At 46.8% G+C, this 24,296-nt stretch overlaps 1 protein-coding gene across 5 annotated transcripts in view; it reads right to left on the bottom strand.

Moving 5' to 3' along the window:
- KDM4C (lysine demethylase 4C) overlaps positions 1-24,296 on the bottom strand; it is a 3,084,728-nt gene that overhangs the window by 2,898,333 nt on the left and 162,099 nt on the right. For 2 of the 5 annotated variants that reach the window (XM_069625930.1, XM_069625928.1), the window contains exon 3: positions 16,261-16,362. The exons of 2 other annotated variants lie outside the window; for them this stretch is intronic. In XM_069625930.1, coding sequence (XP_069482031.1) covers positions 16,261-16,362 — 102 coding nt within the window. Of the gene's footprint in view, positions 1-16,260; positions 16,365-24,296 lie in introns of those variants that run through there. One more of the 5 variants, XM_069625932.1, reaches the window with a different exon arrangement.

Raw genomic sequence — 24,296 nt, 5'->3', positions numbered from 1 at the left:
GGACACAGCCGCTGGCCGCGATCTGTGCGACCGAGCCCTGACTGGCGTGGAGGGGTTCGACCTGATACACGCCGAGCACACTCGACAAGCACAGACACCCTACAGGCTCCTGCTTGTTCCGGCGGACGCGGGAGTCCCAACAAGAATCCGCAACAGTGAAGCCCGACTGGCAAAGCGGCACCTTGAACAGAGGTACAATCAACTCCCCTCTCGCCCGCTGCCCGGTGCGCAGCCCCTATTCCTCCTGCGCCCAGAGTGAAGCGGTGCCGGCCCCACATACACAACCTGCCTCCACCCCTTCGGCCCGCCGCAGAAGTCCATCAGCCTTCCCCCGCGCCCCCGGATCTCGAGGGTTCGCAACTCGACCAGCCATCAAGCCCGCCAGGGGGGGGCCGCATTCCAAACCCATATCAGTACCACAGAGTATCCGGCTCCCGGGACCCCCGCACCCTGATTAGAAGACTAGATGAGTGGTGGTGCTCCCGTTGGTATTCTCGGATCACCACAGCACTACCCACCTGCTCCATCTCGGTGGCCCAGGGTCCCAGGGCTACTCCGACCTACTCCTCCTGCAGTCCCGGCAATCTCCGAGCCCGGCGGCCATCTTGAGGACCTCTGCCAAGGCCTGAGGCCCGTATCGGAGCAACGGGGCCCCCTGCCCCCCCTCCTTCTCCCAAAACAACAGCAGATCTCGCCTTGGCTCTCCTCCCCCCCGGCCACCACATCAATCACCCCCAGGCCAATTGCCATCTGACCCCCCCTCCTGGACCATCACTCTACAACCCTGCTGGGGCGGAGGCCCCCCAACACCTCCGCAGGTGGATCCTGGCCGCAGAAGATACACGTGCCCACCACAACCGCATAACACCCCAGCACCGGGGCCGAGAGGTGAGGAGTCGGGGGGAGCACGGGTGGGCATTATTCATGCACCGGGGGTGCGGTGAAGCGAGACTTCAAGAACTCGCGGCCCAGTCTATCTGAGAGCCCATATCACTAAAGCTTGGAGTCCCCAGCGCCGCCCCCAATCCGTTGGCTGCGCCTTTGCTGCTCCGGACCTCCTCCAGACCCGGATGCGCTTCCCCCCTGGCTCAAATAAGCTTCCGTCGCTGGACTCGGAGGCCCGGTTCTAAAAGCTCCTGAACACCGCCCTGATCTCTCCACCTCGACATCACCGAGGCACCACCACTCAATCCCTCACTACAATGTCTAAAGGCGGGAAGCCACCTAAACAATCTGACATTATCACCCTCATGTCCTCCGCTGCTACCGAAAGAGCTAAGAAAGCCGACCCACCGGGGGATGCGATCAAAAACAGCACGCCACTACCCGTAGAAACAGATCCCATGGCGCCTCAAGCTGCAACCAAAGCTGACTTGCAAGACCTATTAGCAGCCCTAACCAAGGAAATCCAAAAAAGCTCTGAGGAAATCACTAAGAAAATAAACACTCTTGACAAGAGAATGGGGGAAGTGGAACATCGGACCGCCGAAATTGAATCCGAAATCTGTGACCATAGATTCGAAGATGAACATAACAAGGACCGGATAGCCGCCCTCGAAGCAAGATGTAACATACTTGATGCAAAACAGGAGGACTTGGAAAATCGATCAAGGAGGAACAACATTAGAGTCCGAGGTATTCCCACTACTATCCCGGAGCCAGAACTGAAATCCTACATATCGGATCTCTTTAGATTCATCATCACCCTCCCAGACACCTCCCCTCTAGAACTGGACCGGGTGCACAGAACCACGCCAAGGAAAACCTCTTCGCTCCCCCCGGATGTTTTGGCCAGAATTCACTTCTTTCAGATAAAAGAGGACATTATGCGAGAAGCAAGGCAAATGAAACAGATCACTTTCAGAGGGGCTACGATCTCCATCTACCAAGACCTAGCGAGCACAACATTACTGAAACGGAAAGCAATGCGGCCCCTCACAACATGGCTACAGGAAAAGAAAATCCCATACCACTGGGGATTTCCCACCTCAGTGAAATTTAGATGGGAAGGAACACAAAGACAAATACAATCCTTGAAAGAGGCGGAGAAACTAATGGGCATAACCAGCACTGTCCCCAGCTCCGAACAGGATGAACCTGCTCACCCTCCCCGTGACGGCTCCCCAGGAGGGTCATGGTCCAAATCCAACAGACGGCGCAGACTCAGAGGCCCCCCGAAAAAAGATGGCGACAGGGGCTGAGCACACGGCCGCAATGCACCGGTCCACGAGGTGGTGGTTCTCTCAAACAGCGTTCTCCCAAGACCAAACGAGGCCCCCCTGTTAGCACCGCAAACAACTCTAGTGTACTTATACAGGGGTCTACCCTCCGACGAGCCCGCTTCCGGTTCGCCACGACGGCCCAGTTGGCCATATCGAGCGCATTGGTGCCACAAGTTCCCCAGTGGCAGTAGGTAGAAGTTCCATCTACCAGTCCTACGTTGGGAAAGAAGTGAATACACAGAAAGAAGTTCGGAAACTTACAAGAATGTTTTATTTAGCACGGTTACGCACCGTCCTCAGAGTCACTCTTGGACTCTGCAGCACAACATGCAGCAACATGCGAAAACAAGCCCATAACCCTCTACACGCAACAGGCCTTATTCAAACCTTACAGACCAGCCCAGGGATAAACCCCACAACACAACAGCATCACCAAGCCGCCAAAAATGACTAACACAAGCGAGTTAAGGTTTCTCTCCTGGAACATACAGGGGATGAACTCACCAAGAAAACGCAAATCGGTAGAACACCGCCTGGATCAATTGGCCGGAGACATCATCCTACTGCAAGAAACACACCTGCTCACAGAAGATGAACGCCGCATAAAATTCAAGAAATACAAACAGTCATTCTTCGCCACGTCCGGCTCAAAGAAAAGGGGGGTGGCAATTCTACTTAGTGACAAAATTCCACTACTCAATATCACAATAAGAAGAGACCCAGAAGGCCGTTATTTGCTCCTCAAAGGCATCTTCGAAGAACTCCCCATCACCCTAGCCTCAATCTACAGCCCCAACACCGCCCAAAGCAAGTTCTTAAACGACATCCTACCAATAATACTATCATTCCGGGAAGGCCACCTATTCATCGGCGGAGACTTCAACGCCTTCCCCAACCCGCTATTAGACAAAACTCTCCCCGCCACGAATAACGATTATACACAGGCCTTAGCCTTACTTAAACTGTTCAGAGAAACAGAGACAGTAGATGCATGGAGAATACAAAAGGGCAACATAAGAGATTACACACATTTCTCCAACGTTCATAAGGGATACTCAAGAATTGACCTAATCCTGATCCCCGGCTGCCTCGTCCCATGCATCATCAACACGGACATCCACACTCGCATGATCTCCGACCACTCCCCGATATCAGTAAACATATCCATCTCAGGCCAGAAATCACCCCCTCAAAGATACTGGAAACTGAACGACTCACTCCTCCTGGACATTAGTATAAGGGCCGAAGTGGAGGAATCACTGATAAAATACTTCGAAGAGAACACCACACAATCATCCCCCATCAATATAATCTGGGACGCAATGAAAGCGGTGGTTAGGGGAGTGCTAATAGGGGCTGGAGCAGAGCAGCGAAGGATTTCAAACATAGCCTCCTCCAAACTGGAGGAGGAAGCAACCCGCCTTGAATCCCAGCTAAAAACGCACTACTCAAGGAAATCCGAGCGAGCCCTGAGGAAGGCAAAAACAGCCTTGGAAATGCACTGCGCCGACCGGACAGCCAAGTCCTTAGCATACACAAAACAATTTTACTACGCTAAAGGAAACAAAGCGAATAGAATATTAGTACAGAAGCTAAGAGCTCTCCGCAGCCGGAACAATATTCTCAAACTACGAAGTGGAAATGGGAAACTACTCTTCTCCCCATCGGAGAAAATAAATGAACTACTGAGATACCATACCTCTATAATGTCCAGCGATCCGCTAAAACCAAAAGACCTACCAGAATACCTAAATGCACTTCCGCCCCGCAACGCCGACCATCTGGAACACCTAGAGGCTCCCATCGGGGAAGAAGAAATCACCGAAGCCATCAAAGTCCTCAAACCTTCTGCTCCAGGCCCAGACGGCCTTACCGCAACCTTCTACAAAAAATTCGCCAGAGTCCTGGCCCCACAGCTGTCCACCTTGTTCAACTCCTTTCTGTCCACGAAAACCGTCACAAAATCCATGGCTGAATCAATCACGATCCTGCTCCACAAACCTGGAAAAGACCCCGAACTGCCTGACTCCTACCGGCCCATATCACTCCTGAATAACGACGGAAAAATCTTTGCCAAAGTGCTAGCCAGAAGACTAGGCCCGACCCTTCCAGACCTAATCAACCACGACCAAACGGGATTCATCCCCGGCAGAGGGACCCATGATAACATACGCCGGGTCCTGAACCTAATTGAAAGCGCTCAAACTCAAAACGAAAATGGCTGTAATCTCACTAGACGCCCACAAAGCCTTCGATCGAGTGGACTGGGGATAAATTCGCGAGGTCCTCTATCGTTTTGGCTTCGGCCCCAACTTTACATCATGGGTCATGGCCAACTATCAAATCCCCACCACACAACTCCGAGTTAACGGAACGAGATCTGAACACATCCGCATCACGAGAGGCACTAGACAGGGCTGCCCGCTCTCACCCCTGGTCTTCGCCCTATCCATGGAGCCCTTTGCCGCCAGAATCAGACGAAGTGAAACCATAAAAGGGATCCAGGTGGGAAAACAAGAATATAAAATCGCACTCTATGCCGACGACGTCATGCTCACCATGACAGACCTCCCAGCCTCATTAGGGTCCCTGTGGAAAGAGATCGAGACGTTTGGCTCCATGTCAGGATTTAAAGTCAACTTAACTAAATCCTCAGCACTACCCATCAATCTTTCTCACCTGGATGAGGTCACACTCGCACCACTTTCGCCGATTCCCTGGGCCAAAGACGCCATAGAATATCTCGGAGTCCAGATCACCGGAAATCCAACGCGCCTATACTCCAAAAACATCCCACAACTACTTAGCGCTCTGCAAAGCGACCTCAAAAGATGGAAACAACAAGAAATCTCTTGGTTCGGTCGAATATCAGCCGTGAAAATGAATCTAATACCCAGATGGCTATATCAATGTGCATCCCTACCAATACAAATTCCACCACCGGCCATACAAGCTCTACAGAAGAAGGTGATGGAGTTTGTCTGGGGTGGGAAGAAACCCAGAATCAACAAACGAATCATGTTGAAGAGCAAACCGCTGGGAGGAATGGGAGTCCCGGACCTTGCCGGCTACTCACTAGCGGCCCAACTATCGCATGCCTTCGCCTGGATGCAAGAAGCAGACCCCCCATTATGGCGCCAAATTGAAGAATCCTGGAGCCCGGTCCCACTACATGATCTCCCACACCTACCAACAACAAAAGCTCAGCCCAACTCGGGGCCACTATCGGCCACACTCACCACAATCCAAAGCTGGAAATTCGCAGCGCGGAAATGGGGTCTCCCATCTGGAACAACCCAGCCTTCTCCCCCGGAAACACACCCCGAAACTTCCACGCCTGGATAGCAGGGGGTTTAGCCAAAACCAGCGACTTTATAGAAGAGGGCTCCCCCATCACATTCGAAAGATGTAAAACAAAATTCAGAGTGGATGAACGAGAAAGATTCCGATACTCACAAATCAGGCACTGGATGTCCCACAAAGCGACCCGAGACAAATGCTCGAGAGAGCCAACAGCCATGGAACTCACCCTAACATCCCCGTCCAACAAAGGTAGAATATCCACCATATACCGTCTCCTAGACAGATCGGATCCAGCAAAGAAAGAAAGATACATGACGGAATGGGAAAAGGATATTGGCCGGGAAATAGCTGCGGAAAGCTGGGAGCAAATTTGGGCTAGACTCCATAAGAGCTCACAATGCGTCACAAATAAGGAAGGAGGCTACAAACTATGCTACAGATACTATGTCACCCCCACCCAAATCAATAAATCCAATCCAGACTTCTCCGCCTCATGCTGGCGGGGCTGCCAAACCGCGGGATCCCTCTACCACTTAGTATGGACATGCCCAAAGGCAGAAGCATATTGGAAGGAAGTGCTGAAGCACATTAAAGAAATCACTGGCCTCTCAATCCCATGGGACCCAGGAATTATCCTTTTGGGCGAAACCGGCAATGGAGCGTTCCCAATCTCAGGCCTTATCTCCCGCCTTTGCACCCACCTACTCCTGGCCGCAAAGATCGCAATGGCTCGATTGTGGAAAGACAGAAATGGCCCCTCAATCGCCCTATGGTGGGCTAAATGCTGGGAGATTGCAGTTGCAGAAAAAATCACTGCTATTCGCACCGACTCCTTAAACAGAACCATGAATATATGGGACCCATTCTTCGACTATGCGACCAAATATCCAACCCTCACCAGGAGGCCGCCACTCACCAGATGGCTCCAATGCAGTCCCATCTACTAACTAATAACGACCGTCCATTCCCCGAACACTTCAGCAAATAAGAGCACACTTAACCAGAAAGGCTCCGCCCAACCGTCATTCCGAGGAGCAACCACCTTCCCCCTACTTTACAATCTACAATAGACTATAAAGGATCTAACTAAAGCTTGTATCGACAGATGTTGCGCTGCTACATGTAATCACTCCATCTTGTAAAACCAATAAAAATGTTTTTTTGAAAAAAAAAATAGCAGGTTATTGACGCTGCGCTGGGAGGCTGTCGGGCCTGAAGTCAAGAACTGAGAAGTCGAGGTCGGCTATCTACGCTGAAAAAGAACGTGTGTGTGGAGGATGAACCCTCTCACATTAAGGTGCAAGAAAGAACACAAAGGATGCCAAGTCTTAATTCATTTAAGACATTTAAAAGCTTTCATAATGAGCAGATATGTGGTCTCTTGTCACGTGAGTCGAGGATGGAATAGAGTTTGAACTTGGAGTTCCAGATACGATAGTGAATGCACTCGCACCCGTTGCATTCCTAGGACGAGAATACTCTGCAAGGCCAAGTACAAAGAGACTTTCATGGCAGAAGGCAGGAGTGATTAGAGATGCCGGGCTAAATGGGTGGTAGGGCAGCCTCATGTCCTATCTACCTGCACCTGGGTCTTGGCTTACGTGCTGCTAATTGAACCAAATGTTCCAGACATGTCACAAGTGTGCCAAACCAATTGTATTAGTCCATATAACGAACGACCTTATAGTTTAAGAAACCAATGAAACACTGTGTAACTGATTTTTCGTAAATGACACGTATGAAGAGGTAGGCATAAATTGTCCACCTGATATCGGACTGCCAAAAACATACATAGCTCCTATATGATTGTATATCTAGATGTGTCCCTTAACCAATCCCAACCCTTGATAGGTTTTTCACTCTGATGTATAAAGAAGTATATAATTGTATTTTGTGTGGAAATCGCTAAGAGAATGAGCGTACATCCGTTGATGTTCGTTGTACAGTCCCTGTTTTAGATCATTGCTAATAAAAAATCAACTTGTCATCTTCTTGAGTTTGTCTGTGTCACACTCACCTGTGACTCTGCAGGAGCGATGAATGAGCCTCCCTTGACCCAGAATTCTCACTTCCCCTGTTTCACCCGGAGGGATACCTGTCAAATATAAGGTGTACACTTAGACCTGAATTCACCCGATTCCCCTGGCCCTTCCCTTCTCATAACTGTGTCCTGTGATGTCCCCTAAAAGCTTACCTTGATCTCTAGTAGAGTGTGCCCTCCATCCTGCATTCGCAGGGGCGCGATTCACTCATGTGATTGATGCCAATGTCTGTAGGCGGAGTTCAGATGCCACACGCTGTTTTATGCCTTCACAGCAAGGCGGAGTGTTCAAGGCGCCAGTTTCTTCACTGGCCAGAAAGTCCTTCTCACAAGTGAACGTTGCACAGAGAATGTTAAGTGTCCAAAGATGTCTGTAATGTCTTTGTTTGACGGTGTTTTTGTGGGTGAGTAGCGCTGCGTGTAGAAGCTAGCTGCTTGTAGGTATGCGCAGCGCCTTCAATTCGAGCACGCCTGGTAATGTCTCTCTTTTTCCCTTGCAGGAGAAATTATGTGGTAGTAGCGCCTCGAGTCTGGATTCAGCGCTACTGGAGACTTGGTGGTTTGGTAAGTATGCACAAAGGCTTTGGTAAGTATGCACCACGTTGAGAGAGAGGGAGAGAGTAGCGAAATAAGTGTCCGCATTATTGGGGCGAGCGCAATTAATAAGGTCTCTTCTTTCTTTTGCAGCGGTTTGTGCGCTCGTACAACTGACCTGAATTCCAGCGTCACAAGAAGATTTGGTGAGTATACGCAGCGTCACTGATGTGCGCGTGTTAACCCAGTTCTTCTTTGTTCTTACAGGTGCCGGTGTAGAAGTCCCCTCTTGACTGGGGATTGCTGCGGCGTGGAGTAAGAACGGAGGTTCCTCCGGAGCAGGTAAGCAGAAGCAGAATGATCCGGAGCGGGTAAGCAGAAGCAGAATGATCTGGAGCAGGTAAGCAGAAGCAGATTGATCCAGAGCAGGTAAGCAAAAGCAGGATGATCCGGAGCAGGTAAGCAGAAGTAGGATGATCCAGCAGGATGATCTGGAGCAGGTAAGCAGAGCTAGCTGATCCAGAGCACGGCAAGTGTGTTGCTGATACAGCTCACAGTAAGCAACACGAAGCACTGGAAGAATCCTGGGTGTGGCTTATATAGCCAGCCACACCCAAACTGTAGAGAGCTCATGAATTGTCATGCACTTCCTGTTTGGCAACAGGAAGTGGTAACCAGGAAGTTACTACAAACACTAGGAAGGAATTAAAGGAGAGATCTGCTATGGGTTCTTTGTGTGCCTATGCCAGGCATGCCAAGCCTCCACCCAGCTTGCCCCAACTACCTGGCTGATACCCATGACAGTCCGGTAATTTGGTCTCAGAATTGCTCTGGTGTAATCCCATCCAGCCATAGATGCACGTTCAAAGGGCCATATGCTCAGTAATCATGCATCTTTTAATGTGTATGAATAACTAGGTGGAAAGACATTATGACAAAAACATTTGCATTTTCCAGTTCAAACATTTTTGCTTGCTCATAAAATACTCCCATTGGGAATTGGACTTACATTTTTACTCCCTAAAAAATAATTTTACTCCCAACTTTCAAAAAATAGGGAGTAAAACACTCCCACTTCAAAATCTTATCTGCAGCACTGCCTACTATTGATTCCCATTCTGACTCAGTCCTAGCTAACCTTCACCTCTCCATCTCCAACACCCTTGACATCCTTGCCCCAGTCATCAGGATCTGCATGAAGCCTTCCTCCAACTGCAACAGTTGATAGGATTCCAACCTAGCCTCGCTGAAAATCAAGTGCAGAGTTGTGGAATGGAAGTGGCTGGGTTTGCGCACATCCACTGACAAACTGGCCTGTTGCATGCTCCAAAGGCATTACAGACTTTCCATTCGGTACAACAAGCAGGGCCCATATTCAAGCCCGCATCTCAGAGACCACCATTAACACGGCTGAACTTTTCAAAATCTATAAGGAACTTGCCAATCCTACGGCAGTCTCTACTTCTCCTATTCCTTCACAGGCCTTCTGCATGGCTTTGGCCACCCACTTCTCAATAAAAACCCAGGAAATCCTGATCCTCACTCTCCTCTACTCCTCTCCCTCACCCAACTGCACCCAGGCCCCCCCCCTTGACCTTTCTCCCTCCGTACCTCCTTCAATCCTCCTTCTTTCCCATGGCACCGGAGGAGGTCACCAAGACAATTTGCTCTATGAAAGTTTCCTCCAAACAGGTGCTTCCGTGCTCCTCTAGAGCCATCAAGAACAACATTGACGCCCCTGCTCCCTCTCTGGCTGAGTTGAGCAATCACTCTTTTGCCACTGGCTCCTTCCCATCACCTCTTAAGCACTCCATTGTGCATCCCCTCCTAAAAATGCAGTCTGCAGACCCTTCCTGCCCGGCTAACTACTGCTATATCACCACTACCCCCTTCTTGGGCAAACCTTTGGAGAAGTTAGTCATCTCCCAACTAATCCGTCACACCACATCTGTTGGCTGTCTCCACGACTACCAGTCTGGCTTCAGAGCAGCCAGAGGCATGGAAACTGCTGTTCTGAACACCTGTGAAGACTTGCTCTCAAACCTTGACTCCAACACTCCCTCTGTTCTCATCCTCCTTGATCTGTCCGGTGCCTTCGACACAGTCAATCATGCCACCCTCCTGAACAGACTGTGATACTCTGGCCATCACAGACTTGGCGCTGGCTTGGCTGACCTCTTTCCTTTCAAATTGGCACTCCCAGGTTCAAATGGGCCCTTTTCTCTCACTCTCTACCTGTGGCACCCCACAGGGTTCGAACCTATCACCATGGCTTTTTAATATTTACCTTGCTCCTCTTGCCCACCTGATCTCCACCTACTCTCCTCATTTCCAGTGTATGCGGATGACACTCCACTCTCCTTTAAGATGCCCTTCTCTACCTCTTATCCTTCCTCTCTCATTCCCGACTGCCTGACTTCTATTCAGGCATGGTGTGCTGCTAATGAGCTCTGTCTTAATACCAGTACAACTGAGATTCTTCTCATTGGTACTCACCCCCGCCAACCCTGCCTTCCCCCCTACTCTCTGCCCCAATGCTTGGGCCCCCTCCTCTCACATTCTTGTGAGGCAAAAAACATGTGGGTCATCTTCTACTCCTATCTCTCCTTCTCACCTCACATAGCTGACCTTGCCAAGAAGTCTCACTTTCAGCTTCATCTCTTCAGAGACATTCTCCTTTTCCTCACCTTCCCCCAGAAACTCAATGTCTCTAGAGCTCTGGTTCTCTCCAGGCTGGACTACTGTAACAGCCTCTTCCTTTATCTACCTCTTTCGTATCTTAGCCCTCTTCAACTAATCCAGAATAGGACTGTGAGACTTATCCTCTGCCTAAAGACCATAGACTGCATCTCTCCAGCACTAAAAGCTCTCCACTGGTTCCCAGTGAATGCAACGATCAAATTCAATATGCTCTGCATCTTGCACCAGACTTTCAGGGGCCTGGGACTACTCTACATTCACTTTCTCTCACTAAATACTGCCCTGTTAGAGTCCTTCGGTCCTCCAGCTCTAACTGTCTGAAGTTCAGATGTTTCTCCAAGCAGGCAGTGGGGTTATGGGGGGTAGATCTCCTTCGGCAGGAGCCTCCCTCTGGAACGGCCTCCCTGCCCCTCTCAGACTTAAGCCAGATCTTCTTAAGTTCCAGAAGCTTTGCAAGAACTTCCTCTTCTCCTCCTCCTTCCCTCTCCCCCTTCCTTGCTAATGCCCCTCCGCTGAAATGCCTGGCTGCCAGGTTCATTCTCAGTCACACAGGGGCCAGGCCCCTCCCCCTTGACCAGTCTGCCTGGGCACCCTGCACTTTCCTTCAGGCACCCTTCCCTGATCAGACTACTTAGTCTGGTCGCCCCACCCCCACTCCTCGCCTTACTAGACTCTCACCCCATAGCACTTGCCCTCCAGGTCTCACCTAGCACTTGCCCCCCAGGCCTTCCCTAGCACTCAGCCCCTGGCACCCCTTCCCTCCTGCATCCCCCCTGCCCCTCCCCATACCTTCCACTTGCCCTGCTCCTCCATACCCCCCTGCACTTCCTGTTGCTGCACTTGCACAATCCGAAAGTCACAAGGCCTAGCAGGACCATGTATCATTTTTATCCACCTCTGTTCCCTCCCCCCTTAGTCTTGTGGTGCCTGGAAACACTTTCTGCTGTATAGGCGCCATGCAAATGTTCAATAAATAAATGACATCCAGCAATCCAAAAATCTTGTAAATGGCCGGATCATTGTGCAAGGCTTTCTTCAACACGGGCACTATAATGCTGTCTTCTCCAGGATTTGAGCAATGGATTTCAATTACTGATCACCAGAAATAGTCTCTGCAAAATGTTCACTCAGCACAAATGAGTTTTCTTTATTAGGGCAAAAACCATCAGGACCAGGTGCCTGGGATGGCGCTAAACGTTTGCAAGTGAACCAGGTGGCTCATCTAGTTAGACAGTATGCGCATCTGCCAGGAGCAATATCAAAGCGCACTGACTTCTCCAGGCTTCCAACCTCTTTTTGGGGATCTGAAAGAGGTTACAAAGCAACACTAAACTCCAACGCAGGTTCAGCTCCAGTAGGCAATGCAATGACTACTCCTTGAAAGCTGTAAAGTGAACAGCAGAGGTGGTGTTCTGGACTGTGGGTGTGGGAGGGACCCTCGCAGACCTTGTGGCTCTACCAAGGGCCCTGTCTACAACTGTGTTCGCTCAAACAAGGAAGGTTAAAAAAAAAGAAACTAGCCCTCTCCATCCCATCTGCAATAACTGGTATTCCATGTCCTTTGAGTGAGCCAGAATAAGGGCCTCCATTGACATGGTAACTGCTGAAATGGCAGAAGGAAAGTCTATTGGCTGATATTCTCCTACTGTACAAGCAGATTGAACAGATGCATTTGCCTCATACAGTAATCTAACCCACCAGAGAGGGAGTAAAGAGCAGGGCAACCAAACATTATAATTAAAGTACTTTGCTTTGGATTTTGAAACATTGCATCACACGGTGGTAAACCAGAGAAACAAGCCCACAAAACATGCATAAATTCTATTAAGATGTTTTTATTTACTAATTTTTCAAATGTTTGACAAAAAAGAGCAAATAAACACTTAACACTCCACTAAATTCCCCCGTGTCCTCATCAGCCACAGCCTCTATATCACTCTCCTGTACATAGACCGCAAAAGGAAAAAAAAACAGGAATGGAATTTGGCAAACTTTCACAGGGACACAACTGGATTACTATCCAATCTTGCCAAACGTCAATGCTGCTTGTTTATTATGTCTACCTCTGTAAGCTTCAAGTTCACAGGTCAGACTCAGATCCATTATGTATTGCATAAATGAAGGCGATTCCAGTGCCATTCACAGTAGCAGGGCAAACGGCACACACAACCACAACATCCTGCTAACCACTGATTTGATAGTATCAGGCCCAAAAGGCACATTGCCACCATGCATCCTATCAAAACAACATCTTGGAATTGTTTAATATAATGACATAAGCAAGTTGCTCACTTCAGAGCAATCCTATGCTAGGTGTAGACAAAAGCACACACTAAATTACACCTTTAATAGCAATCAGAAACGTATGTATCATATTTAGGCACTCTAAGTTTTAACATAATATCAGTGTAAATATTTAAACTATCAGTTTGAATTTTGCATTAATTGAGATGTTTTACCTTCTCAAAACATCCACCACTGTAGATTTGTCAATTTCGTTGACATATCTACTTGGCCACTTATTTCTGCTGTAAGGGGATTCAGAGATTACACATGATTGGAATATGGATACTCCACTGAACTCAGCACCTGGTTCCATCACAGCTTTCAACAAAACATTATCAATTGGTGTATTAGGGACATGTATTAAACTAATACGACATAACATGTCTCTAATTTGAATATAACAAAATATAAGCCTTCAACAAAATCCTGTTTCTCAAAGCCATCAAGTGTCATAAATGTGCCATCAACAGAAAATCTGCCAGGACAACTATCCCCCACATCCGTTAAAAAAATTGGAGGTTTCTTACCAAAATATGTGGAGTATCCAAAACAACAGGTTGAACGAATTGTCTGCGTTTACAAATCAAGCGCCAAATTTTAAAACAGTATCTGCAGATCTCTGCAGAACCTGTATTGTTTGAGTGCTTACAAAATTATCATAGATAAACATTGTGCAGGCACACCGGCTGACTCTGATCTAGCCGCTGGAGTAACCAAATCTTCCATAATCTGGTATACCATATATTATAGTTGCAATGCTGAATAATACGTAGCCGTTTTTTGAACTGCCAAACCACCTTCTCCACATATTACTTCTGCATAATGTCCACTTTACTATAGTGGTTTTACAACCCACATACACTGACAAAACGTTACATCTAACGAAATCTCCAACATTAATACTACTGCTGAAATAATGAAATGGTTTATGCCACACGTTAACATCACAAAAAGCCCTATCTGTGCAATTGAGTCTAAATGAAGGGTAAGCCATGACATTCAAGCTAAGCTTAATTGCAAAGCCACCATCTTTGGAACCAAACAGGGTTATTCTTGTTCTAGGCGAAACACTACCTCCAATAGATATGATATGATATGATATATGATATGATAGGTTATTTATAACACGCTTAATACACAGAGGTTTCCAAGCGCTAACCCAGGGATCGAACCTGTGTTGCTCCGTGTCGTCTTGCTTCCAAGCAGAGCCTGTTGCCCCTGAGCTAACCTCCCGAGATAATACTATACTAGCAAAGAGGTATTCACTATACTTAATGTACTATCTAATCCTTGTGCATGATCTTTAGGAATCTTGCCCTCACAGGGCAGATGTGACTGTACATGTAGCCAGGGTTTTCTTTGTGAAGATCAACACAATTTGGGGTACTAATAATCGATACTTGCAGCTGGTCCATCAGAACTGTACACATCAGGGTTCCTCCACTTTCGAATGTTGTCCCCCTCATTATGCAATGTTGCGACTCCCATTGAGGTGTTCAAAAGTAGACCCCCCTCTCGCAATCCCTGTCCTGTAATTTTGTGAAAGCTCATCTAGAGCCTTTGTTGCCAGTTATCAAACACATTGTGAAGGATTCTCATGTAAGGTGTGGGGCCAGACTTCTTTAATCTTGCCAGGGTGGGACCCCATTGAAAAAAAATGGTACTTGAGCCATGGTATCCATGCAACGTCCAACTGATTTCTCTTCTTACTTTTGTGTCAAAAATCTTGGAAACAGCTGTCACAAATGCCCTTATTATTTATGTGAAATCAGCAAACATTTTGGATGCCCAACAAGTAGGCTTTCAGCCTAATTAAGGTACTGAATCGGTTCTGGTATCAGTCACAGATATTCGTGGAATGGCAGATGGTGTAGGAAATGCGGTATTGTCTTGTAAGATCTTTCCACTGCTTTCAACACCACTGACCACTTTACCCTTTTATTCCGGTTACAAGCGGCATGTCTCTGGGATACAGATTTATCCTGGTTTCTATCTTTTTTTATTCAAACGGACACAGAAGTCAAGATTGCTACCATTCTTTCTGATGCTCTGCCTACTCCTTATGGTGTTCTAGGTCCCTTGCACATGGTCATTCTACTCAATATCTATGCGTGTTCACAGGCTAGTTTCATAAATTCATTTGGTCTTAAATTTTATTCTTACACCGATGATAAACAGGTTATATCTGGCTGCATGATACAGATATGGATAATGACACCGCAGACTGCTATGGAATGGTCGAAATCAGTGAGTGGATAGGAATAAACTAGGTGAATTGTAACTCTGACAATACTGAGGTATTAGTCAACAGAGTTCCTTCCAAAAGGCACTGGCTTTCTTCCAAGATAATTTTCCTGTTCTTGTCCTTCTGTCAAGATTACCATTGATGTTTATGCTAAGGGTGCCTTGATCTTTCAGGCAAACATTCACAAATATCAAAACACAATGATTAAGGCCTTTATGTCACACACTACTGCTTCAGTTTGTTTGCACTAAATCATTTCTATTTGTTTAACCAAAATACAATTTTGTATTCACATAACAAAATAGTTAAAAGCCATTCTCATAGCCACATTTTCCAGACCACATTTAGAGCGATCATCCACGTAGGTCCAACATCTATATGATGTATTTGAAACCACACCCCAGGTTAAATACTTTCAATCCTCAGCTGTGCTTTTTCTCGCTCTCTCTCTAAATATATATAACCTGTCCTTTGTTTGAAGTGTCGTAAATTCACAGAAAGTCGACACTGTGTTTTGACCGTCTCGAGAAACATGGCTGATGTTCTAGTAACTTTCGACTTTCATCAGGACATGATCACGTTTTTAAATACCACAATGTGTATTCGGTGTCTGTGGAAAACCAAACGTGTATGTACATATTAGACAGGGTGGAAGCAAGTGTAACATGTTAATTCAGATGGGACTAAATGCGTCTGGATGACTAAATGCATCTGGGAAAATTTAAGAAGTCACTATGTGTACTACTACGCATCAGACCTTGGTAGTAGCCAGAACCAAAGCGGGCAACCTGGTATCCTGCTTGACTAATTGGGAAATGAAGTAATTTGCCCATGCCTATAAATCAATATAGGAAGTGTGTCAGTATAAGGCAGCACTCCACTTGCAGTAGTGTCTCAGAGTAAAAATGATTGCAACCTGGATGACTTACCTGCTGTGTGCAGGCTGTTTCACCCAGTAGCAGACCTCTGCTTCTCTGTAGATTAGAAACCTCCAGGGTGGGAAGGACCACGCCAATCCCAAGGAATAAATCCTGTAAATCAAAGTACATAAATTGGCCTAAGTGAACAGCAGCCAACCGCTGACAAGTATGGAGGAAAAATTACACTTAGTGCTGCAATGTTCTAGAACGTGGCCCGCTGTTCTCATAATATCTTAAATTCCTCAATTTGTGTAGGTCCCCTATGGGTGCCCAGTGAAGAGCGTCTCGGGCAAATCTACCCGTACCTTGAAAATCTGTGCTTTACGTAATCAAACGTGAAATCTACCCGTACCTTGAAAATCTGTGCTTTACGTAATCAAACATGATGCACAAGCCCATGTGCTTTGACATTCTATTTACATGCAATATATGGATAGGACCCAAGTCGACTGGAGTGACCAGTGGGGAACGTCTTTTCAGGTTCTCTTAGTCCCATCACAGACACAAAATTGCCCAGTGCCCCACTCAATTTGTGTAGGTCCCCTATGGACGCCCAGTGAAGAATGTCACTGAAGATAGACAGTGGCCTTCACATACTAAGTCTGCATCTTCTTAAGTGTATTACATTGGAAGATATTGTTGTTCCCAATGATTTAGGCAATATGGGCATAGGGGACACTGTAACCTCTTGTGTTTTTATGAATGGACATTGTTAATGGATCGGTACGGACACGTCCACATATGCGGTGAAGTATCCCACCCTATTGGGTATACAGATGAGAGCAGAAATGGGCACTGCATCAGTGCAGTGCAGGCACTGTATGTAACTATTAGAAAAAGCTGCAGCATCTGCAATGGTACTAATACACGCCATTGGCATTTTGAACAGAGGGGCTACGGTTATCACTAGCCCCTACAATATACTGATACAAGATATCATTGCGCAAAGTAACATCATAATTAGTAGCCAGTTTTTTTTTAAATAATTGAGCATGGGTGTTTTCACATAACCTTTAAATTATATCTGTCTAGTTCTATAACTATAGCAATATTTAGTCCAATGTTTGAACTTGCATGTCAGTCTGCGATACATTCCTGTGATGCACTCACTATTAGTGCATTGGCCCATTCATTATGGCCGCCCCGCAAGCTATGCTTCCGGCTTCTGCCTTTGTTGATGCAGGTTACTTCGCAACCTCTCATGAGCTGAAACACCAGATTTCACTGTGTTCGGCGAGCTTGACGAGTTCGGGGGTTTCAACTATCAGCTAGGCTCCCACCCCAAAACGAGGTTGAGTGTATTGTATGTTAATTCATTTTATTCTAGTTTGAGTGGCATAGATAGTCGCAATATGCTTCTCGAAGAGACAGGCTCCCCATGCATGATGTCAGCATGAAATGGGCTTGGCGACCTTGAATGCAGTGGGGCACTGGTCTCTTTTGTTCCCAATCAAAGAGTTCCAAATACCAAAAAAGTGCCAAACCCAAAGTTCCTAAAAGTAAAACAAAGCTCCATATATCTGTGACAGAAGCTGTGCAACAACCAGGGAAAAGGTGTCCTTTTCCCTGGTTCCTTCTCTTGGCAATTGCCTCATAGGTCCCAGACCTCTGCTTCTCTTTCATTCTGCTTGCGCCAACTTGGTTCACTTCTCTGCCTTGTATAGTCCTTCGTGAATTGTTCTGTGGTTTCCCCTGTTCTCAAGAGAGTGGGTCCCAGACACCTATTTGTTTTCGGACACTTGGAGCCCTTAAGTACCATCGCAAGGAAGATGACTTGGTTGGTTCTCATGTAGTGGGTCCCAGACCCTTCTTGACGTGCAGGTACTTGGAGTCCTTTTCTCCCAAGTACCTCCACGAGGAAGATGACTTCTGTTACTCTCACATAGTGGTGGGTTTCAGACCCCACTTTTTTGTGTTCGGATACTTGGGTCCCTCTGCTTCCAAATACCGCCAAAAGGAAGATGACTTGTGTTGCTTACGTTTGTGGGTCCCAGGCCCTAAAATTGTTTTGGTTGGTGGACAAATCTGGTTCACTTGCCTGCCAGGTACTGTTACTATGAAGATGACTGCACCCTCTTAATTTCCCAGCAGCCAGCGAGAGTGCCACCAACGCCCACCACTAGGGAGCTCCGGTCCGCCCGGAAACACTGCAGTCTCAATCTTCCTCTGGGCAGTGCGGTCTTCCCTTCAACTACCACCTCCCAGGCTGCAGGAACACCAGGGGCTTATTTCTGCCAGCTTGCCTTCTGGTCCTTCCACTCTGGACTGGCCCTGGTCCTTGGGATCCTGGTCTGCTTCCTTCCATCTTCCTGCTCCGTGCAAGCTCTTCCAGGGAGGACTAGACAACTGCTTCCTGAGTCTCACATGTTTTTCTACTCTACATTGGCCAACAAGCAGCTGGCAACTAGGCTGCGCATTGTGATTCTTAGGAGTACTATTCATGCCTCTGCTCCTCCTCTACGTCCCAGCACTTATTCCAACTTGTCTAGACCGCTCATGTTGGTTCCGCGGGGCACTCTGTATTCCTCTGCTTATCTTCTTCCATCTCAGTGGTTGTCAATACTATATCTTTCAACTCCTCCCTATTTGTACTCGTCTTAGTATTTCTACTCCCGATATCCCTTGGGTCAGCTGTGATCTTCATAGACCCAGTACTTTCTAGGGAAATAGCCAGGTGACTATACCTCATGACCCTGTTAGGGAAGGTGTTGTTGTTAAGGTTATAAGAAGTGGGTCAAGTGATTGGCAGGGATACCGCGGTCTCTGGGGAGGATCATCCCTAATCCCATAAGGGGTTTCCCCCTCCCATGTGATCCTCCCCCTGTGCACCACCCCAGGGGGATTATTGTACTGAGGACACACTGCCCTTGCCCCATGGGAAAGGTCTCTCCCTAGGACAGAAGAAACTACATCCACAGATATGTCACACACCGATTGACCCACTTGTGTGTCACCTCTTGAATGTGTATCTAAACATTAGTGTTGTGTGAAGGTATGAATGGAACTCAAGTGGCAGATTTGCAAATAGCATCTAGGGGCTATGAAAGCTAGAATAGCTCATGTGCCCAGAGTTGAGTGTGCTCTGGGACTGGCAAGAGAATAACAAAGTTGAATATATCTGGCAATACATTTAGAGTAAGCTGATTTCGAGATAGGATCACCTTCTCTCCCTGTGGGTAGCGCCACAAAAAAAGGTCAGTTTTTATGGTTTAGTCTTTCGAAGGTAATACACGACAGCCCTTTTGACATCGAAGGTATGCAGGCTATTTTCTGCTGCATTCTTTGGGTGTTGGCAGCAAGTTCTATGGATTGGTTTACATGGAACTTCGAGATCAATTTTGGTGAAAAGCTTGGATGTTTGTGTAGTACCACCTTGTCTTTGTGAATAATGACACAATGATCTTACACTAAAAGGGCTTGTAGTTCACTCACTCTCCTTACTGACTTAATGGCCACAAGAAAAGCAGTTGTATATGCCCCATGAGGTTTGTGAGCACAACATTCAAGTCCCAGCCTGGAGTTGGATTAGCAACTTTTGGGTATAACTTTTGAACACCCTCATGAATGCTTTCACTACATGCACTTTCGATCTCAAAGTTTTATTGTGATGTGGTGTAGGCAGAGAGTGCCGCTAGGTGTGCTCAAAAGGAATTAAAGACGACGCCTGAGTCTAAAGGATATAGTAAATAATGTACTATATGTGAAGGTGAACAGGCAATAGGTCTGATGTCGTGTGCCTTACACCACAAGGCAAAGCATTTCCATTTGTTGAAATAGCAGTGTCTTGTGTTAGGTCTGCGTGCTTCCTTTAGAATGTCCATACACGTTTGGTCTAGGTTTAAATGACCAAACTCTATGACATCAGGAATCAAGCTGCCAAGTTCAGTGTCTGAGAGCATGGATGGAGTGTTGTCCCTTGGTTCTGTGACATGTTGTATGGGCATGGCAGTGTCATTAGAGGACAAAGAGACAGCTTTAGCAGTTGTCAAAACTAGGTTTGTCGCGCCCACATAGGAGCTATCAGGATTACGCAGACTTGTTCCTGGGGGTAGCTTGTGGACTTTTTTGTTGCTAAGTGGAATTGGCGGGGGAAGCGTATGCACATTTCCCTGACCAGGCCATTAACAGAGCATTCCCCCTGGATCTTGTTTGGGGATACCTGGATGCGCAGCCGTTGTATTGTGTCTTCTCCTTCATGTAGCAAAGAGGTCTTGGTCCGGAAACACCCAGTCTGTGAAGACGTTGCGTAGGATGTCTGCATTCAACTGCCACTCGTGTTCCGACGGCAGTTCTGCACTTCTGCTTAGTATGTCTGCCAAAGAATTGTGTTCCTCTGGAACATGTGCTAGGAGAAACATGATGTATTTCAGTGCCCACAGCCAAACGTTCTGTGCTGTTTGGACAGCCCTGGAGAGTATGTCCCTTCCAGTTTACGTAAAACATGGTTGTGGTGCTGTCTGTTAGTATGAACACTGTCTTTACTACTAGCTGTGGTTTGAATGCGTGTAGAGCTTTGAAGACTTAGCAGTTGTAGAAAGTTGCTATGCCTCTGGTTAACACTTGTGTACACACTCTGTGTGCAGTTTGTTGGAAAAAATGAGCTCCCCATCCTGATAGCGATGCATCTGTAGTTGCTGCTAGGGTGCTGAATGGCTTGCCCTTTAAAAGGTTCTCCTTTGTCCACCACTGCACAGATAGAACAAGAGGATGCAAAACCACCACTAGATCGACCCATAGACCGCTTGCTTGCAACCACTGTTTTGTTAACCACTCTTGTATTGGATGCATGCGCAACCGGACGTGTGTTACAAGGTAAATGAAGGAGGATATCATTCCCAGAAGGCGCATGGCCTTTCGCGTAGTTACCTGGCAACTGACTATGTATTGAGGGATTTGAAAAAGCATGTTTTGCACCCTCTCATTGGAGGGGAAGACTAGGCTGTCTTCTGTTCGTATTTGTGCCCCAGGAAATGATTTCACCTGACTGGGCAAAAGACAGTTTTTTGTCTCGTTGATTGAGAAGCCCAATTGATAAAGCGGGTTAACTCTTGGCTGAGTATTTTGGTAACACAACTGAGGTGTGACCCCTTTTATTAGCCGGTCGTCTAGGTAAGGGTACACTGGAATGGATTTCCGCCATAGGTGTGCAGCTCGCACCTGCAAGGACGTTTGTAAACTTAGAATTGATAGTGTTCGTTTCCCACCTTGAATCTTAGGTATTTTCGGTGCGCTAGCGACATTGAAATAGCAATGTATGCATCTTTCATGTCCAATGCTGTCATGTAATTTCCTTGTTTTATAGGGGGGATTACTTCCTACAGCATTGTCATCCTGAATTTTTGTGGGATGACATATATGTTTACATGACGCAGGTCTAAGACAGGGCGCATTGTTAGATCTTTATTGGGAACAAGGAAGTACACTGAATAAATAAATACCTCTTGTTTTCTTCTAGAAGTGGAGCCAGCTATATTGCTCCCTTCTGTAGCAGTTGTAAGGAAGGCATGGTATTAAAAGTATGATAGACACAATGAAGCACAGTTCAAGGGTGTTTATTCGACTGCAAAATGGGTACGATAAAAGCCTAATCTAAACCTAAATCTAAGATGGGAGCAAGCTATGACCATCAAATAATAATAATACAGCCCTAATGGAGTCTAGTCAAATAAAAAGGGCCTATACTAAAAAATAATATTGTCAATCCTTACTGCAATGCTACAAATAGTATGGGATAGTGTTCACAAAAAGAAAGAAGTGTTCACAAAATGATAAATCAGGATGTTTAGGCCGTTGGCCTCCCTTCCCCACGTTTTTAGCACGGGACATGGCGGATCACATTTGTACAGCACACTCGGGATCGATCCGGAGCCACTGCCATGCCTCCCTCCTGAGATTTGGCCCCACAACTGCTAGCATCTTACAGAGAGCCCCCAGATAAAGTCTAACCCGTATTCGACCCCTGAAGCACGACCGCAATCCTCTACAAAGTCCCGAACACGTCCCACAGTTAGACCATCCGCACCGCGAGGAAAAGAAAGACAGAATCCATCCACTCAGGACACGCACCCAGTGCGTGACACTAGCTCTCTTGCACAGCTGCCGCCACACGCAGCCGAATATTGAAACATCATGACCAGGCAAACAAAGTCTATGGCCTACATAAAACGACTCCTCTGCCCCACCTCGACCCACAAGTGCAACCACGCTGGCACCAACAGTACCCTGCAGGCCATCGTGAACCCTATCAGACCAACGAAGTACGTTACAAACACTCTCATGGTCTGCGAACCTTGGAACACAGTGGAAATAAACAGACACACTGCCGAAAATGCAACAAAAACAATGCATGCCTGGCTCATACAGCAAATATTAAAACAAGTTACTTACCAACTGTAACGTTCTTTCGACTGCATGTACCTCCCACGTATTCCTCATCTTAGATATATCCTTACCTTCAGCTTTGCTGCTTTGGAAAAAAAAAAGATCTCCACCAGAGGGCGCTCTGCTCGAGTCCGTGGCGTCGATGTCCCTCGGCGGTATGCGTCGAGCGTCGACGTCATCCGCAGTATAAATGGCTCGAGCTGCGCCCGTTGGCCTCAGTTCTGTTTTTTCGTATGTTGTAGTCAATAATTAGTAATTAAGGCGTGTCCCTTTGACCAAAAGCTCTGAAGGAACTTTGAGTGTAAAACACGTAAACTGTACTGTGGGGTAGGCTGGGAGGGTTGATGAGGAATACGTGGGAGGAACATTCAGTCGAAAGAACGTTACAGTTGGCAAGTAACTTGTTCTTCAAATGGATTGTGTCCTCCCACGTATTCCTCATCTTAGATAGCCTCCGAAAGCAGTTTGAATTGGAAGAGGGAGTACCATAAATATTAATCATGTACAGTATGAAGTACTGATTTTGCAAAGAGACCCCACTGTGAATAAGTCGAGTCTAGGGAGCAGTGCTTTACAAATGTGTGCATGGATGACCAGGTGGCTGCTGCGCAAATATCTTGTATCGGAACACCCCTCTGAAGAGCTGGTGAAGTCGCCATGTCCCTAGTTGAATGAGCTCTCAGCCCATCTGGAGGATCTTTCCCAGCCAATTTATAACAGTTATAGCTAAAATTATCCTTCTGGACAATGTTTGTTTTGTCACTGCCAGCCCTAATTTACGGCCAGTATATCCCACAAAAAGTTGGTCACACTGACGAAATTTTGTCAATCTCGATATATAGAAACTAAGAGCCCTCTTAGGGTCTAATCTGTGTAATCTTTCTTCCTCCTTACTTGCACGAGGAGGAAGATAAAATGCAGGCAGTGTTATTTTTTGTGACAGGTGGAAATCTGAGACAAATTTTCAATAGAAAAGAGGGTTTGACCTTAAGAACAACTATCTTTGTGAAAGATGGTGTCAGGAGCTTTGCTAGAAAGCGCATGCAACTCGCTCACCCTGCCGGCTGAAGTAATTGCCACTAGCAGTATTGTTTTTAGAATAAGGAGCCTTAACGGGCAAGAATGCAATGGCTCAAATGGAATACATGTGAGAAATGTCAACACTAAATTTAGATCCCACACAGGTACTTGAAAGAGTATTGGAGGAAACACATCAGTAAACCCTTTTAAGAACTGTACAATAATAAGGTATCTTGAAATAATATTCCTCCTCTGAGGAGCGCGTAAAAATGGATAGCGCAGACAAATAACCTTTTATCGTGCCAACTTGGAGCCCCAAATTGGCCAAATATAAAAGAAAAGACAATATTGTAGGAATATTACATTGAAAAGGGTCCACATTCTTATCTCTGCACCAGTTATTGAACCTGTTCCAACAACACTGGTATAAAGATTTAGTTGCTGGCCTTCTGGCCGAAAGCAAAATCTCCATTACGTCATCCGGAAGGTCCCAATCTTTGTATCTCAGCCGCTCAGAATCCATGCTTGAAGGCTGTATCTTGACCTCTGGATGGAGAACCAGACCTTCCTCTCGCGAGAGAAGGTCCTCTCTTTGTGGAAGACCTATTGGAGGGCAGATGGACATGTCCAGAAGGTCTGGGTAC

The sequence above is a fragment of the Ambystoma mexicanum genome, chromosome 6p (genome assembly GCF_040938575.1).
Source record: "Ambystoma mexicanum isolate Mex_15411 chromosome 6p, UKY_AmexF1_1, whole genome shotgun sequence".
Taxonomy (NCBI): Eukaryota; Metazoa; Chordata; class Amphibia; order Caudata; family Ambystomatidae; genus Ambystoma; species Ambystoma mexicanum.
The sequence above is the reverse complement of the archived record's forward strand: the minus strand, read 5'-3'. Positions and strand labels throughout refer to the sequence as shown.